The sequence below is a fragment of the Sorex fumeus genome, unplaced genomic scaffold, assembly GCF_029834395.1.
Source record: "Sorex fumeus unplaced genomic scaffold, SorFum_2.1 ptg000042l, whole genome shotgun sequence".
Lineage (NCBI taxonomy): Eukaryota > Metazoa > Chordata > Mammalia > Eulipotyphla > Soricidae > Sorex > Sorex fumeus.
Genome location: NW_026606099.1, coordinates 3317079 through 3333330, shown reverse-complemented (window position 1 = coordinate 3333330; position 16252 = coordinate 3317079). Strand labels below are relative to the sequence as shown.

Below are 16252 nucleotides of genomic sequence, written 5' to 3'. Positions count from 1 at the left end.
GGACAACAGACAAGGCAAATCCAAAGTGGAACTCAGCCCTGCAGACGTCAGAACGCGCCCACTCCTCCTGGGAGTGCAAGAGACGTCAGCAGAGCCCCAGTAAGGACAGAGAAAAGACTCGGGAGTCCCTAAAGCCTCTGCTGGCACGGGCGATGCTAGGGCCGGACTTCCAGGGCCTCCGCTGGCAGCCAGGAAGATGCCAGTGTCCAGAGAATGACGAAGAGAAGGCTGAGAGCTACGAAAGCACTCCATGCTTAGTTTGCTAGGGGCTCCGGGGGGAAATACCGCAGTGGGCACACAGGGCTACCCTCAAATCAAGGAGAAATCTTCTTCTGCTCCTCCAGCTGCAAGCAGATCCATCGCACCTCTGCTACTACTGACCTAACTGTGCAGCGTCAAGGAATGACTGCTGGAGGCTTACCACCTTCTGCAACACTCAGCCATCTCACCGACCCCTCCTGCAGAGAACTGGGAGGAAGCCAGGAAGATCTCTGCCTTGGGGAGAAAGGAGAACTAGGCTGACCCGCCTTCCATCCAGGGCAGAGTATCAAACTAACAGGGTGGGGGCAAGTGCTGGGGAGATGGTGAAGTGGGGAGCAGATCAGTGCACAGAAGAGTGGAGAGCAAGTCCTGGAAGAGAGCATGAATGTGACCCTAGAAGCGGTTAGCCTGAAGGCCTGCATGGAAGAATCTGGGAACCTGTTGGGAAAAAGGAAGTACCGCTTGCTACAAACCTTAATGTTTCCCGAGAGCAAAGGTCTACCTCTCCTCTTCTGCACTACACTGCAGCCCTGGCTTCTCTCTGCCGCTCCCTCCTTGTTTCCAACATACTTTCCTCCAGCTTCCTTTAAGTTCCATTAACAATTTCATTAAAAATGATCAGGATCACATTATATGCCTGCCCTGGGAGGAGCGGTGTCCACAAGGCAGGGGAGGCTGTGGAGAGGGACGGGAAGGCCGCCCAAATGCCACCCCTTGGTCTCAGTAACAGAGGTGCTTCCAGCACACAGGACTACGTGTAGCTCAATGATGGATGCAGGAAGAGAAAGCTCTAACTACATGCAGTTTTAGAGCTCAGATAATATTATAACTAGCTCTAAGACACCCGAGGAGTGAACTGATCTACTTTCATCACAGAGCAAAAGTAGAACAGAAGTGAAAAATCGAAAGTGGCCAAGATACAGGCGAAAAGGCTACAGCACATTCCTTGCATGTGCAAGGCCTCTTGAACCATCTGCCTCCTCTACTTAAGCATCTCCAGGACTGCCCTGGTGGCTTCCAGCACTGCCAGGCTGACCATTTAGTTGGGGTGTGTCAAGGCTCGCCATGAGAGTGCTCCCAAATTCCCAGCACTGCTGGGGAAGCCATCTCCAATAAAAACAAAAACCAAAAAACAAGTACGGTCCCTGGGCCGGAACAAAAATGTAGCGGGAAGGGTGCTTGGCTTGCACGTGGCTGACTCGGGTTTGATCCCCAGCACTGCATATGGTCCCTGAACTTGCCAGGAGTGGTCCCTGAGCACAAAAGCAGGAGTCAGCTCTTAGCACCACTATGCATGACTCCAAAACAAAAACAAAAATGAAGGTCCAGGTAAAAGAGTTGATTCATTTTGGGGGGATACGGGTGCCCCGGGGTCACTCCCAGCATCTTCAGTGTATTCTGCAGTGCCAGGGCTCAAACCTGGGCCCTCTGCATGCAAATCCTGTGTTCATGATTTTTTGGGCCATCTCTCCAGAATCTTGACTCTAGCTGCGGAGTTCTCCCCACTCAGAACTGTCTTTCTGCGTGACCCTAACATAAACGCTCATAAAGAAGGCTTTTTGAAAGATGGCAAGTTTCTCAGAAAAGGCAAACTATGGCTTTGCCCTGCGCATGCAGCTTCTCTTTTCTCTCTTCCTTTCTCTCCACACTGGTCACCCCCCCCCCCCCAACCCTGTTCCAGGTAAGGTTCAAGTATTTCTATCTCCAAGTCCAAGTTAAAGAATGAAGCCAAAGCTACGTCTCCATGGCCTAAACCCTTTCCCTGCTGTGTTTGAGAGTCAAATATTATTGTACCACAGGCAAAAAAGAAAACTTTTACAGCACAACTTTCATGTGAGTTGAGGGCTCAGCAGATGAATACACTTGAAAGCTACTTGTGTGGGTCAACACTGTGAGCAAAAAGAATTTTGGCTCTTGGCTAGGTGACAAGAAGGTGCAAAAAGGTGATCGTCCCCCTTTCCTTCTGCTGCCCCATCGCGTGCCCCTTTTGTTCAGTTCTCAGCGTCCATGCCATAGTTCATGCTCTTTTACCCTCTGATGGTGGGGACTCTGCTTGCCACGGCTGTCAGCATCAAGATTCCTGTACATCTGTTGGCAACAAAGTAGAGACTTAAGCTCCGTCAAAACTCTGTTTGAACTGACCAAGAGACAGAGCCAAACATTCTGCTTCCAAGTAACCACAATTTCATCTACACCAAATCCCCATGACGCACGTACAATTTATAACATGTCATTTGCCTCTCCTGGCTCCCAGTGAAGTTGGTTATATAGTTAAATAAAGAACAATGGTTAGTACAAAGGTGCAACAAAAATATTTTTTTCCACACAGTGACAAAGGTATTAAATTGAAGGTTTAAAAGAAAAGGTGTGAGAAGCAGAAAGTTTTCCATGACAAGGCATTAGAGAAAGGTGGGGAGATGGAAGCTGGCGAGAATAAATGACCATTTCAACAGTTCAAAGGAAAGTCTGCGGGGGAGCAGTTCTGAAACACGAACACGGATCCAAAACAGAACTTATTCTTATTCTGATAACTTATTCTTTTGGGAGAGGGAGGGGGGAACGGGACACTAAGGGGGTATTTGGGCCACAACCAGAGGTACACAGACTTACTCCTGGCTCTGGGCTCAGAGATCACTCCGGGTGGCGCTCGGGGAACCACAGGTGGTGCCAGACCAAACCGGGGTCGGCCAGATCCGAGGCAAGTTCTTTATCCCTGTACTATCTCTCCAGCTCCCGAAACACATTAAAGGGAGACACGGACTGGGACTGGAAAACACTTTCAGTCAACAGAGGGTATGAGTATCTGTAAAACAGGAGCCTCTGATTCTGCTGACACCGGAGACAGGCAGTCACTGACCTGTGAGGAGTCAAGCTCCTCTTTCTGCACAACCTTAGAATCAATGTTTGGCTTCTAATGGAATCTGAAAACCCTGGCCTGGCAACTCGGAGCCAGAGCACATGAGCAAATGTCTCCGCAGGGAGAATGTCTCCAGAGCCTGGGCTCCACGGTCACGTCACTGGATTCAAGTGCAGAGTACAAATAGGACCTCCTTAGCCTCCACCTCAGTTTCTAAGATACAGTTGAGAGAATATCATAATATGGTCGAGAAAACTGATTTGAGATGTTACACTGAAAGAACTTAGAATATTACATGGTTATAGTAAATGCTCCTAAGTGCTAACTCTTAGGCAGAGGCAAGGCTTAGTATATTCACTAACCTGGTAATAAATCATTTCTTAGACTCAGAGATATAAACTGGGTGATTAAAATTCAGACACAGGCTGAAGAAATAGCTCCATGGATGAGCACCTTCTTTACATACTAGTAGCCTGGGTTTGATTCCCTGTCACTACATGGTCCCCTGAGCACCACTAGGAGTGACTCGGAGCCTGGAGTAGTCTTGACCACCCTCAGAAAATCAGAATCATTACGTGGGTCCACCATTAGATAGGACACCTTAGTACCATCCTTTAGCATTATTATTTCATTTCACTGGGATAAGCCACAAAGATCAACCAAACTGTTCTTTGTGTATTCTTAATATATTCAAGATCGGAGGCTAGACACACACTCATGCTTCTAGTTTTCACTGACCATGCCCTCAGTTAACTCCTCTTACTAGATGGAATTAAATTTACAGTAAAGCCCTAGCAAAAGCTTCCCAAATTATTTTAGCTGTAATTTATTTTAGCTCCTTGAGCAACAGGAGAAAAGGGACCGCTTTAACTGACATCGTAGAAAATTGTGCTGCTCTCCAGGACTTCTGGACCCCAGGTCCATGACACATACTTAAAGTTTAGTTTATGACTGCACAGCTGTCTTCCTGCAGTGTGGGACTAGATTAGCCTGCTCAGTTTGAACGAACGATGCCCTATCCTGAGGCCCAGTCAGGAACGGGCCGCTCCCTCTATTGATAGAGGCTGCTATGCTACAAAGGTTTTTACTTTTTTAAAAAAAGTTCTCGTTGAAATGCATCAGTTGCTGATTTGGTGTCTACACAGGCAGGCAGGAGCACACAGACAGGACAAAGGATCATGCAGAAAAGATCACCTGCTGACGTTCACGTGCCCGACAGGGAGGTCGGGCAGTGGGAGGAGAGAGTGTGATCACTTTTTTTGGGCAGGTCCGAGAATGTTGCTTGTCCCGTTGCTTTTACACCAACAGACACAAACAGAAAGAATATCGGTGAAACGGTGACCACGGGACTTGTACTGGTAGTCTGGCAGGCCCTTTGCCAATAGCATCCCAAAGTCCCCTGGCCCGGGCCCCTCATCCTCAACAGCAAACCACCCTGTGGGGAGGATGGCAAGGCACATGGCTCCACGGTCTCCACTGTGCTGGGTGCGGTCACACTGGAACCTCTGCCTCCCTGTGTAGCAGTGCCCAAGTGCCAGGGACCAAGTATCCTATATCTCTGTCCTGGTTGATTTTATGAGGGGAGATGGGGCCAAAAAAAAAAAAAATTAAAAAAAGACCAAGTGATAAGAACCACCATGAGGGAGCAGGAACTCCCTCTCAAGGGCTTCAGGATCAGTCTACCAAGGAAAGATAAGAAAATACAGGAAAGAGGATATAAGATTTAAACAATAACAATATCACGCATGTGTCTAGGAATTATTTTCCCAGTTAGCGCTCCCCAGTGTAGCTCCTTCCCTATGAATATGTATATAAATTAGAGAACATGATAATACTTAAAAAAAAAAATCACATATTTGCAGACCAAAAAGATCCTTGATTTTCCCAAGTCCAGAATGACTATGCATACGGTCTGGGAGAAAGAATGGTGATAGGTGAGGCCAGGGACCAGCTTCACTGCTGGGTCCGATGTCAGAGGACAATCTACTTCCACACTAAGGCTGGCTAATGTGAGCAAGCCTGTAGGATGTATTTTTCCTACCAAAAGGCAAAAGGGTGTGTAATGAAAGCAGACAAGTTATTACACAGGCAGGTAAAAAGAGATGTCACTGTTCATATACCCAAGATTAAATCAGTCTTTTTGCCATCCTTGATGCATTCGGCCTGCTATTGCCTCAAAACTTAAAGAGAAGCACCAAGGGAGTCAGGCTGAGGTGTTGCCAGTCAGTCTTCTGTTCTGAAGGGGTGATGAGGAGGACCAGCAGTAGGCGCACCATAAGCAGGGGTCCCTTTGTTCCTCGGTTTCTGCAGCATCTGGCTTCGCATTCCAACATCTCATCTTTCACATGAATTACAGAAGTGTGAATTACGGTTCTCTCACTGGCACCTCCCTTCATAATATTCTATAGAATATTATGAAGGGATCCAAAAGACTTTCATTGCTCTTGGCTTCCTACTTCTCAAATTTCATTTCTCCACCAGCTACTCTCCCTAACCTGAGTATCATTCCAAAAGAATCTAGGTTTGATTTTGAAGGCTCTCTTTCACTGCTGTAATTATACACTGCCCAGGAGAAATCAGTTGTGCATATACATACAGATGCCCACGCAAGGCTTAGGCACATAGATGATTCGTGAAGGGAGAAGCACAAGAAGGCCCACAAACACCAAATTCCAGGACCCATTCAAGATAGTTCAATCAAACCACAGTGCCTAAAAGGGAAAAGGGGAAAAGGAGGGAGGGAGGGAGGGAGAGAATGGGGGGGGGGGGAGGGGGGGAGGGAGAGAGAGAGAGAGAGAGAGAGAGAGAGAAGTGTCTGCCACAGAGGCAGATTGCAGATGGGGGAAGAGAGGGCAACTGGGGACACTGTGTGTACACTGGTGAAAGGGTGGGGGTTAGAACACTGTATGCCTAAGACCTAAACGTGAACAACATTGTAACTGTGTGTCTCATGGTGAATGAGTTGAAAAAAAAAATAGTTCAATCGGGTGATAAGCTGTGGAGCCAATTCGCTTGGATAGACAAAGGCTTTGGTGTAATCAGGGTCTTCAACTCAATGCCCACCACTTCTCAGCAAGCTCACCCAAAGCTTTTCCAAGCCCAGGTCACTTAAACATGTTTAACTTTGACAAAGAAAAAAAAGTCTATCTTCTTGGGGTCTGAGTAATAGTACAGTGTCTCACATGTAGCTAACCTGTGTTCAATCCCTGGCACCCCACAGGGTCCTTAATTCCACCAGGAGTGATCCTTGAGCAGTGATGGGTGTGGCAAAGAAGGGAAGGGAAGGGAAGGGAAGGGATTTTCCAACTTGATCACAGCTGACCTTCCATTCCCTGCCTCTCGTATCTCACCTGGCCTTGAAGAATTTAGTGCAAAGCTGATTTTTCCTTTTAACAGAGCCTCAACTAAGATTATTTCTCAAATAACATCTTCTACCAAGACTTCAAGGCAAAGGGTGAGAAAGCAGAATTGAATCTATATACTCCTCCCACCAACAACATAGGGAACAATGCAAACTGGCTATTGAAGTTTTGGACACTGGTAGCAAATGTCTAAATCTCAAGGGCCATGCCTTAATGTTGCATATTATGAAAATACAGGTTAGAAAGGAGTGTTTGCCTTGAGTATAAATTAAATGAAACCCAGGACCTTGCAATGGCTTTCTAGCCTCTCGGAAAGTTTCAGTCCTAAATGGTGTCAACACACGAGAGATGGTCAAGGTAGCACAGCTCTGGCACTTGGGTCAACTGTGACACGAAAGGAAGAGCAGAGGCCATGCCCTGCCCTCGGCTTCCTGTTATCACCCAGTGGCACTCCCTTCTTCATTTGTCATATTCCTTCTCACCTTCGTTTTCTTTTTTCCCCAAACACCCATCCCTCCACCAGTGCACATTCCCCACCGCCAATATCCCTGGTATAACCCCCCTTCCCCACCCTCCCTCTGCCTCCATGGCAGATATGATTCCTATAATCTCTCTCTTCTTTTGGGCATTACGGTTTGCAATACAGACACTGAGCGGTTATCATGTTTGGTCCTTTATCTACTTTCTGCACACATCTCCCATCCCGACCGATTCCTCCAGCCATCTTTTTCTTAGTGATCCCTTCTCTATCCCAGCTGCCTTCTCCCCTTTGCTCATGAGGCAGGCTTCCAGCTATGGAGCAATCTGTCTGTCCCATGTATCTACTATCCTTAGGTGTCAGCCTCATGTTATGTTGTTTTATACTCCACAAATGAGTGCAATCCTTCTATGTCTGTCCCTCTCTTTTCACTTAGCATGATGCTCTCCATGTCTATCCAGTTATAAGCAAAGTTCATGACTTCATCTCTCCTGACAGCTGCATAGTATTCCATTGTGTAGATGTACCAGTCATCTGTTCTAGGGCACTTGGGTCGTTTCCAGATTTTGGCTATTGTGAACAGTGCTGCAATGAACATACAGGTACAGATGTCATTTCTACTGTGGCGCTCCCTTCTTTTCATCCAATTCTGTAACTCTTACAGAGAGGCAGTTTTCAGGTAATCTACAAAGATTTTAGTAAAAAGTTCCAAGAGTACTTTATATGTAGATGAAATACCAAGAAAATGTCCAAAATCATCTTCTGTCCAGGGACATTTCCCCCGCTCTTAATGTCAGTGCTGGGAACTGTCTGCAGGACCTACAGAGCGAGGCACGTGATCCACCACTCAGGCACATCCCTGGCTCCTGGCCAGGGTCTGAGACAAAGGTTATTTTCTGGAGAGGCGCTCCACTGCCCCAGTACTGACAGGAACTGAGGATCCTCCCTGCAGTACTAGTAACGAGACCAGCAAAAGGCCAAACTTGGACAAAAACTGACAAAACGCCAAAGGCTAAGATAGCTGAATATTTTAACATCGGGCTTTAGTTAGTTAAATGCCAAATCAACAGTCTGGCTTTTTCAATAGGCTTCTCATATTCCAAGGAGTTAGGCAAACGTACAATAAAATTGGCATCATCTGTTAACTACTGACCCAGAGTCACTATGCAAATAAGAAGAGGAGCTGCTTCTGCCCCCGTGAACCAGAATCTAAGTCACTGGCTCGGGAGAAACGAGGGGGGAAGGAACAGGAGAGGAGAGCAGGGGGCGCCCACTTTGCCCCCTGGGAAGTTCCTTTACCTGTTTCCACAGAGAAGTGGGAGCAGGGCGCGCCTGCTCGGAGAGGCAGGACGGCTGGATGACCCCACACTCTTGTGTCGGCTGTGACACACAGGCCAAGCATGGGTGGGGGGCAAGACATGGAGACAAAACAAAATAAAATTCATTAAGGTAGGAGAAGACACAAAATAAGGCTCTCAATGGAGGACAAAGTTACATTCTTGACAGGGGTGGGGAGGGTGGGGAATGGGGAGACAGGAAAGACAAAATTCCCAGCTTTGTTATAGGCAAGTGATGGTCTTCTCTTTCTCTCTCTCTCCCCCCCTCCCTCTCTGTCTTCTCTCTCCCTTCCCTCACTCCCTCTCTCTCTCCCTCTATCTCCCCCCTCCCCCATATGTGGAAAATAAAGATACAAAACATGAAACAAAGGAACAACATGTCAAAATAAACCTTTGGATTCTACCATAAGAACTGAGGTTATCAAGCGCAGGTAGGGAGGAGGGGGAGGACCAGGGATTTGGGCATTTGGGGAGTAGTAGGAGTGTAGTGAATGTTTACATGCCAAAAGCATAAATATCTCTGTTAACTCAAAAGTAAGTCAAAAGATATACTCGATAGAAGCAAAATATCTATACAGATGAGCACTGTTAATGCTACCAACTAAAAATGACTATGAATTAGCGTATTAGCATCAACTACTACTCTCTATTAACACTGATGGTGTATCCACAACCAAAAGCAAATGCAAAAAGAAAGAGGGAGGGGCGATAGCATTTATTAATCACATTCTCCTTTTCCTAGTGCAATCTTCTGAGCCTAAACTATGAATTCTGGTTTGGGAAACCAATCTTTCCACCAAAAGTAAAGAAAGCAGCTTTCTTTTAGGAACACACGTCCTCTCCCTTAGAGCATTCCAGCCCTTTGGGGGTGAGCAGAACCTGGGGCTTTGAGAATCAACAGGCAACCCCAAATGTTTACTAATGTACAGGATCGCTCGGAGTGCCACAGCTAAAAGACAGGAGTGTAAAGATTAAGGTGAGAATTCAATCATGGCTAAACTCCACGCAAAGTCAGACACAGTTCCTCAACCCCACCCTGACAGACAGACAGACAGAGACACACACACACAGAGGAACAAGGAAAAAATGAGAATAAAGACATACATTTCCTCTCCAAATGCTGCCAACATTTATTTTACAAGAAACTTTAGTGCCTTTGGGTCAGGGAGAGAAGAGACAGCCCTGACAAAGACATCATAGGTCACAGCTAGCACTCTCAGACTTAACTCAGGGGGATGCAAGCTAGTACCCAGGAAGAAGCTCTAAAATCCTATTACTTTTGACTCCCTTCAAGAATAAGGTAAAAAGGTAAAGGCCCTCCCGTTGATCATCGATTTGCTCGAGCAGGCCCAGTAACGTCTCCATTGGAGACTTTGTTGTTACTGTGTCTGGCATATCGAATACGTCACAGGGAGCTTGCCAGGCTCTGCCGTGCGGGCAAGATACTCTCGGTAGCTTGCCAGGCTCTCCGAGAGGGGCGGAGGAATCGAACCCGGCGCGGCCAGGCTGGCTGTGAGCAAGGCAAATGCCCTACCGCTTAAAGTCTGGCCTCTCAAGGAGTGACAAAAACAAAAATGAAAATGCTTCTATTGGTCAAATATGAATCTTTTAAAATAATTAAGGTAAAGGTAAAGGCCCTCCCGTTGATCGTCGATTTGCTCGAGCGGGCCCAGTAACGTCTCCATTGGAGACTTTGTTGTTACTGTGTCTGGCATATCGAATACTCTGGGTAGCTTGCCGGGCTCTCCGAGAGGGGCGGAGGAATCGAACTCGGGTCGGCCATGTTGGCTGCGTGCAAGGCAAACGCCCTACCCGCTGTGCTATTGCTCCAGCCCAAGAATAGCCTGGGAAAACCACCGGCTACAGAAAAGAGCAGCTTTTTTTCTGGTGGTGGTAGCGGGTGTTTTTTTGGGTCATTCCCAGCTATATCCAGGGGTTACTCCTGATGGTGTTTATGGGGCCCATGTTCAGTGCCAGGTGCCCAGCTGGGGTCAGCTGTGTGCAAGGCAAGCGCCTCACCCAGCACTACTAGCACTCAGGCCTCAGAGAAGCCTTATCAGAGGAATTTTCGCCTCTGAAATGGACCACAAAAGGTGAGAAACAATGACAAATCCAGTGTGAGAGTGAGGAAAACCAGAATATGTACATGATTTGGAAGCTGCTTATTGAGTTTTCAACACGTGGAAAGGACTGGGGAAGCGGGGGAGCCCAGACCTCGCATATGCAAAGTTCCTACCACAAACAAACAAAACAAAGTGCCAAAAATTATATGAAAAAAGCAGAAGAGAAGCAGCTATGAAACTATGAAAACAAAAATGTACTAAAAAAATTAGCAGAGGGGCCAGAGAGATAGTACAGTGAGTAGGGCGCTTGCCTAGCGAGTGGCCAACGTGGGTCTGATTCCCAGCGTTCCAAATGGTTCCCGGAGGCTGTCAGGAGCTGGGTGCGGCGCCAAAAGTAACCCCTGAGCACTGCCAAATGCGGCCCAAAATCAAAAACAAAAACCAAATCAGAAATAAATATTGCGAAACAGTAACTATAGGTGCCTGATTGTTAGACATTTTAGCACTTTCCTCATAAGCATGCACTTTTGTGATTTTAAACATCCGTCCACTGCTCTCTGTCACAGACCCCCAGTCCTGAGTGAGGAGGGCGAAAAGCAGACCGAGGACGCTCTTTTCTGCCAGTCAGAAAAGGGGACAACCAGACCCATCATAAGCCTTGGGTCTGTGAACAGCCCACCTAACCTCCTGAAAGAATCTCCGCAGGAGTGAGATGGGATTTACCTGTCTCCGCACACCGGCGGACTGTGGGGGTGCATTCTCTTCGAATTTGGCCAGCAGCTGGGTTGCCATGTACTTCACTTTGTTCTGGTTACCAACGGCGACATCCATGCGCCTATCGGTCAGCGTGCTCACCACAGTGGCCCTCCCTGCTCGGCAGGGCCGGGGCGCATCCTCCTGATGAACACAAGCCACCGAAAACAGGTCTCCTGTCAGAGGTGCCCTCCCCAAACACCCTTCCCTCAAAGGACGCAGTCAGTGCCTGCTATTTTATTTTAATGTATTTTAAATACAGTGGCTGGTACTTCTGCTTTAGGTTGAGCCTAACAGCTCTTCGAGACTCTAATCGCAATAGTTGGCAAGACTTTGGCCCATGCATGGAATGGTACAGAGGCACTCAGACGTTTTTTGCTGAAGGTGTTTTATTCCAGGGAAGCCACTACCCTTTGCAACGCACTAGCGCAAGTACGTGCATGTTCCCTTAATTGCTACCAGGAAAATTAACTTCAGGCAAAACCCCACAGCGAGAACATCTCCCGGTAAACATTCTCATAAGGGATACACATGAAAAGACCCAGCAAAGTAAATATGGTAATGAAAGAAATAAGCCAAAAAATAGACATTTCATTATAAAATATAAAATTAAAAAAAATCACCCGCAAATCCCAGATAATCGTTACCTCTTCTGATTGACTAGTCTTTCTCCTCTTCCCGGCACCATCCAAGTCCTTTTCCTTTTTATCCTGTATGAAGATATAAGGAAAATCACATTATTCTCGTCGCTATTCTAGCTATTCGCCTGCAACTGATAAAAATAACTGCTTAAGGGTCAGGGATGTGGCTCAGCAGTGGAGCACCTGCCCTGCATGCGTGAGGCCCTGGGTTTAATCCCCAGTACCACAGAAAACACTAACCAAAACAGCGACTGCCGGCTTGGGGTGAGCTCAGGTTTACACTCACCACGAGCTCAGCCAGAGCCCCGCACTGCATCTTCCCCGCCCCGCCCCCACTGCACCAGCTGCAAGAAGCCCCTCAAGATGAAGCAGGTGCTGGCAGGCCCCAAACCCTTGGACCCAAGGAGTTTCATACCCTCAGGTCCTGGTACAGAATTGCCCCCTGGTGGCCCCTGGACCACCCTCAGCAACACTCCAGAGGCTCACAAAACATACATGAAACAAAGTGTATTTCAGACAAATTTTGAAAGTTCCCGTCACGAGAAAATAAATTATCTGCGTGGTGATGGCTCTTAACCAGACTTACAGAGATGAGTATTTCACAGTATATATCAAATCAAGTCATCATACTGTATAGCTGAACTTAACGTAAGACTCTATGTCAATTACCTCTCACAAGCAAAACTCTTCCCTTTACCTTAGGAGAACGCTTCCGAGAGATTGTCTGTCCCAGTTTGCTGAGAAAGGAAATGGGGGATTTAGTGCTGGCTATCAGGACTGCTTTCTCCTCAGCATTCAAGTCCAAGGCATCTGTGAACAGGAAGCAATGTTCAGGACGGCCCTGGCCCAGAAAGGCCTCCAAGTGCTGGCCAGAAACAACCTTTGCAGGTGGTTGACAGAACCTCTCATAGGGCAAAAGACTTATCAGCGCCAATACAAGCACAGAGCATCAGGAAACCCCACCAAAAAAAAAAAACACCCTTAGGTATGGCGCCTCTTCTTTTCCATCCACATAAACAGGATCCGCTCCATTTCCTAATTCAATTATAAAAGCCACTCATTTTCCTAAGTTGGCATCTGCTTGTGATGGTCACTTACAGCACTATGATGAGGCCTAACCTGAGTGAAAAAACTCTCAAGGTACAGAAAGAAGTGGGGCTACACAACCCAGGTGTCAGTCTGGATGCATGGAAGCACCAAACATCACATCAACTGCACGCAGATCGACCCTGAATGGGTCTGTCAATGTTGGAGGTGCCTATGCATTTACAGGATTGTACAGGAATTAAGGCACTTGCCTTGCCTATGGCCAACCCTGGTTCAAACTTAGCACAGCATGGTACTCTAGAGCAATACTAGGTATCACTGACCCCCAGCACAGAGCCAGTAGCCCCTAAGCAAAGCCAAGTGCAGACAAAAACAAAAACCAAAACAACAAGATACATGGGCATTTCCCTTACACACGGCTGACCTGGGTTCCGTTCCTGGCATCCCACAGGGTCCTGTGAGCCCACCAGGAGTGATCCTTGACTGAACGAAGAGCCAGATGTTAGCCCTGAGCACTATCTGGCGTGGCCCCAAAACACAAAAAATCCCCAAATAACAAAATCAACAAATACCACCCCTCTTGTCCCCCCAAATGTACGGGAGGGAGTCCAAAGGGCTGAAGCACAGGCCTAGTGTGCATGGCATCTGGATCCAAGCTCTGGCGGCACAGGGCCCCAGCTCCACAGGGAACTGGTGACCCCAGCAACGCTACATATCCTGGGCCAAGCACCAAAACCCCCAATGAAACACTTGTCTAATTAAAAAAAAAGTTACAGATGTTTCTAAGAGTATGTGGACTAGAAAATCATGGAGAACAGGACCACAAATTTGATGGATTTCAATGTTTTATTACCAACAACAGCGTTTTTAAAAATTAGTAACTGAAACTAATAATACCTTGCTAACAACTTATTAAGTGTTCTGTTGTCATTCTTCTTAGCATATCACAACCTATCTAGACCGCTTAACAGATAGGTAAACTGAGGCACAGGAAATTTTGAAAATTGCCTAAGGTCAAATAATTAGAATGTAAACTTGGGTCAGATACCACGGTAAACATGCTAAAGCATTATGCTAAGCTTCCTCCAAGAGACAGAAGGAATCTCCACCTCTGGTGGGAGGGAAGGTGTTTAAGGCCACACGCAGTGGTGCTCGGAGGCTGCTCCCAGCCTTGTTAGGGGACCACTTAGGCCTGGAAATGAAACCCTTGCCACCTGCCGGCAAAGTGTGTTCTCAGCCCACTGAACTTCTCAGAAACATATTTTTGGAGCCCAGTGGCAGACTAAGGCATTAGGCTAAGGGCTAGGGAAAGGTTCTGTGGATCCATTAAATAGACAGAGAATAAAGAGATGCCAGAGAGGGCAGAGTTACTGGAAAAAGAGAATGAGGTGAGGTCAGGCAGGGGGGCATGGCTCAGTGTCGGAATCCAGGCCTCCCCCGTGTGAAAAAGCCCGGGGTTCCATGCCAGGTATCGTGGGGAGGACCAAGGCAAACTGGGGTAGGACTATCCGCTGTATTCCTATGGGGTTGGGGGAGGGAATTAAGTTTTAGGAGGGAAAGAGAATCTCAAGAGAAAGGAAACCAGTCCATTGTGCTGAACAATGCGGAAAAGAAGAGTCAGTGAGAGAGAGATGAGACGTGAAAGATCTGGGGATTCTCAGGGACAGAAGCTGGGGACAACAAGGGTGCAGAGGACACAAGCATCACTGGGATGTGGCCCCGTGGCCGGGAGCTCTGGCCTCGCGTGTGGGATGCGCTGGGGTGGATCTCCAGCGCCACATCTCCTTGCAGGCAGGCCTGAGTCTGATCCCCAGCATTGCTCCACATGCTGAGTGTGACTCAACCAAGTGTGTGTGATCAGTGCACAACCAAGTCACCACAACAGCAACAGCAAAGGGAAAGGAAGAGGCAAACTTAAAGGTTGATTCTTAGAGAAAAGAGAACAGGAAAAGTTCCTAAGAAACTGATACAGCCACCAAAGAAAAATTTAAATATGAACTTTAGCAGATTTATAGATTTAGTGAGGAAGGAGTGGCAGAGAATGGAACAACAATGGACGAAAGAACCCAGGTTTGCATTCAGTGGCAGTGATGGGCGAGAGCTCAGGAAGGAGAGCCTGGGCTGGAGCGACAGGACAGCGTTTGGTACAGCTCTTGCCTCAGACACGGCTGACCCGGGTTTGATTGTGGCGTCCCACACGGTCCCCCAAGCACTGCCAGGAGTAGGCCCTGAGCGCAGAGCCAGGAATAACCCCTGTACATTGCCAAGTGTGGCCCAAAAGCAAACAAAAGAGAATGGTGAGAGCTGAAGCACTTGCCCTGCAAACACGAGGCCCTGGATTCTTCAGCAGACACCACCAACGCTGGCTCCAGAGCAAAGCAAAACAAATCCAAACAATGAAACGAAAACCAAAAGAAGGAAAGATGCCAGACAGAGAAGCCACGGCCCGGCACTGTGCCTGCAGCCCTTACCACTGGAGGGGAGGGAGTCTCTGAACATCTCGTAGAACTGAGTCAGGTACATCACCATGGACAGCTTGTCAGGTTCCCCCACCGAGGCCATCTCCTTGCCGGTCATGATGGGAGAAATGCCCAGCTCCTTTTCCGCAATGTCAAAGGCAAGCTGGTTATTCGTCTCCACATTTTGCTCATCTAGAGAATCAAAATCTCTGAGAAAAACGAGGAGGAAAACGTATCAAGATGGGTTGCTCGTCTTAAACCAGAAAACACAACACCACGGAATAAATGGAATGAACGGACATTCTTAGTCTGTTAAGGTAAAATTTGGGCAGTGGTGCATCACTGAAATCTAAAAGCAAATCAGTTTATCTCCATTCTCTGCTGCCTTAGTTACCAAAACGCAAATTGTTGAAGATCGACACGCAAAAAGGAAAATGAGAAAACTTGAAAAATGATTATTTTCAAATTAAAATGTAAGCTTGAGGTACCCAAGAAACAGCAGAGAGCGCTTGTCTCACATGTGGCCTACCAGCTCCATCCCCAGCACCACATATGGTCCTCTGAGCTCTGCCAGAAGTGAGCCCCTGAGGAGAGAGCCAGGAGTAAGCTGGGTCTGAGCACCAATGAGTGTGACCCCCCACCCTCAAATGGAAGCTCAAGAACGAGATTCAAAAATAAGCTCAAAAATAGGAACAATTTTAATCACGTATCCTCTTGTGTCTTGGGAGTGCTCTTCATGTATTAAACTATAGCTCAAGAATGACAGAACCGTTTCTTGGGGCTGACTCATTGCAAAGGTCTGCGACCGTAGGCCTGTGTGCCCTTTGAACTGAACAAGCTGCTGATATTAAATAAGCTCTGGCAAATCCTAGCCAAATACTCTTACAAGGGAAATTCCAAGGTCTTCCTTAAAAGATTTTCCACTGCTGAATGTCCCGAGTCTAAGCAAGTACTCATATGAATAAACATTCCCCACTATGTTTCAAGCTTCTTC

General features: G+C 47.3%; 1 protein-coding gene across 1 annotated transcript in view; it reads right to left on the bottom strand.

The window, feature by feature from the left end:
- The window catches only part of MICAL3 (microtubule associated monooxygenase, calponin and LIM domain containing 3), a 222558-nt gene that overhangs the window by 85499 nt on the left and 120807 nt on the right, over positions 1-16252 (bottom strand). Inside the window, exons 13-17 of the mRNA XM_056119952.1 lie at positions 15271-15467; positions 12450-12562; positions 11759-11821; positions 11082-11255; positions 8258-8338 (exon numbers count right to left, since the gene is read on the bottom strand). Coding sequence (XP_055975927.1) covers positions 8258-8338; positions 11082-11255; positions 11759-11821; positions 12450-12562; positions 15271-15467 — 628 coding nt within the window. The remainder of the gene's footprint in view (positions 1-8257; positions 8339-11081; positions 11256-11758; positions 11822-12449; positions 12563-15270; positions 15468-16252) is intronic.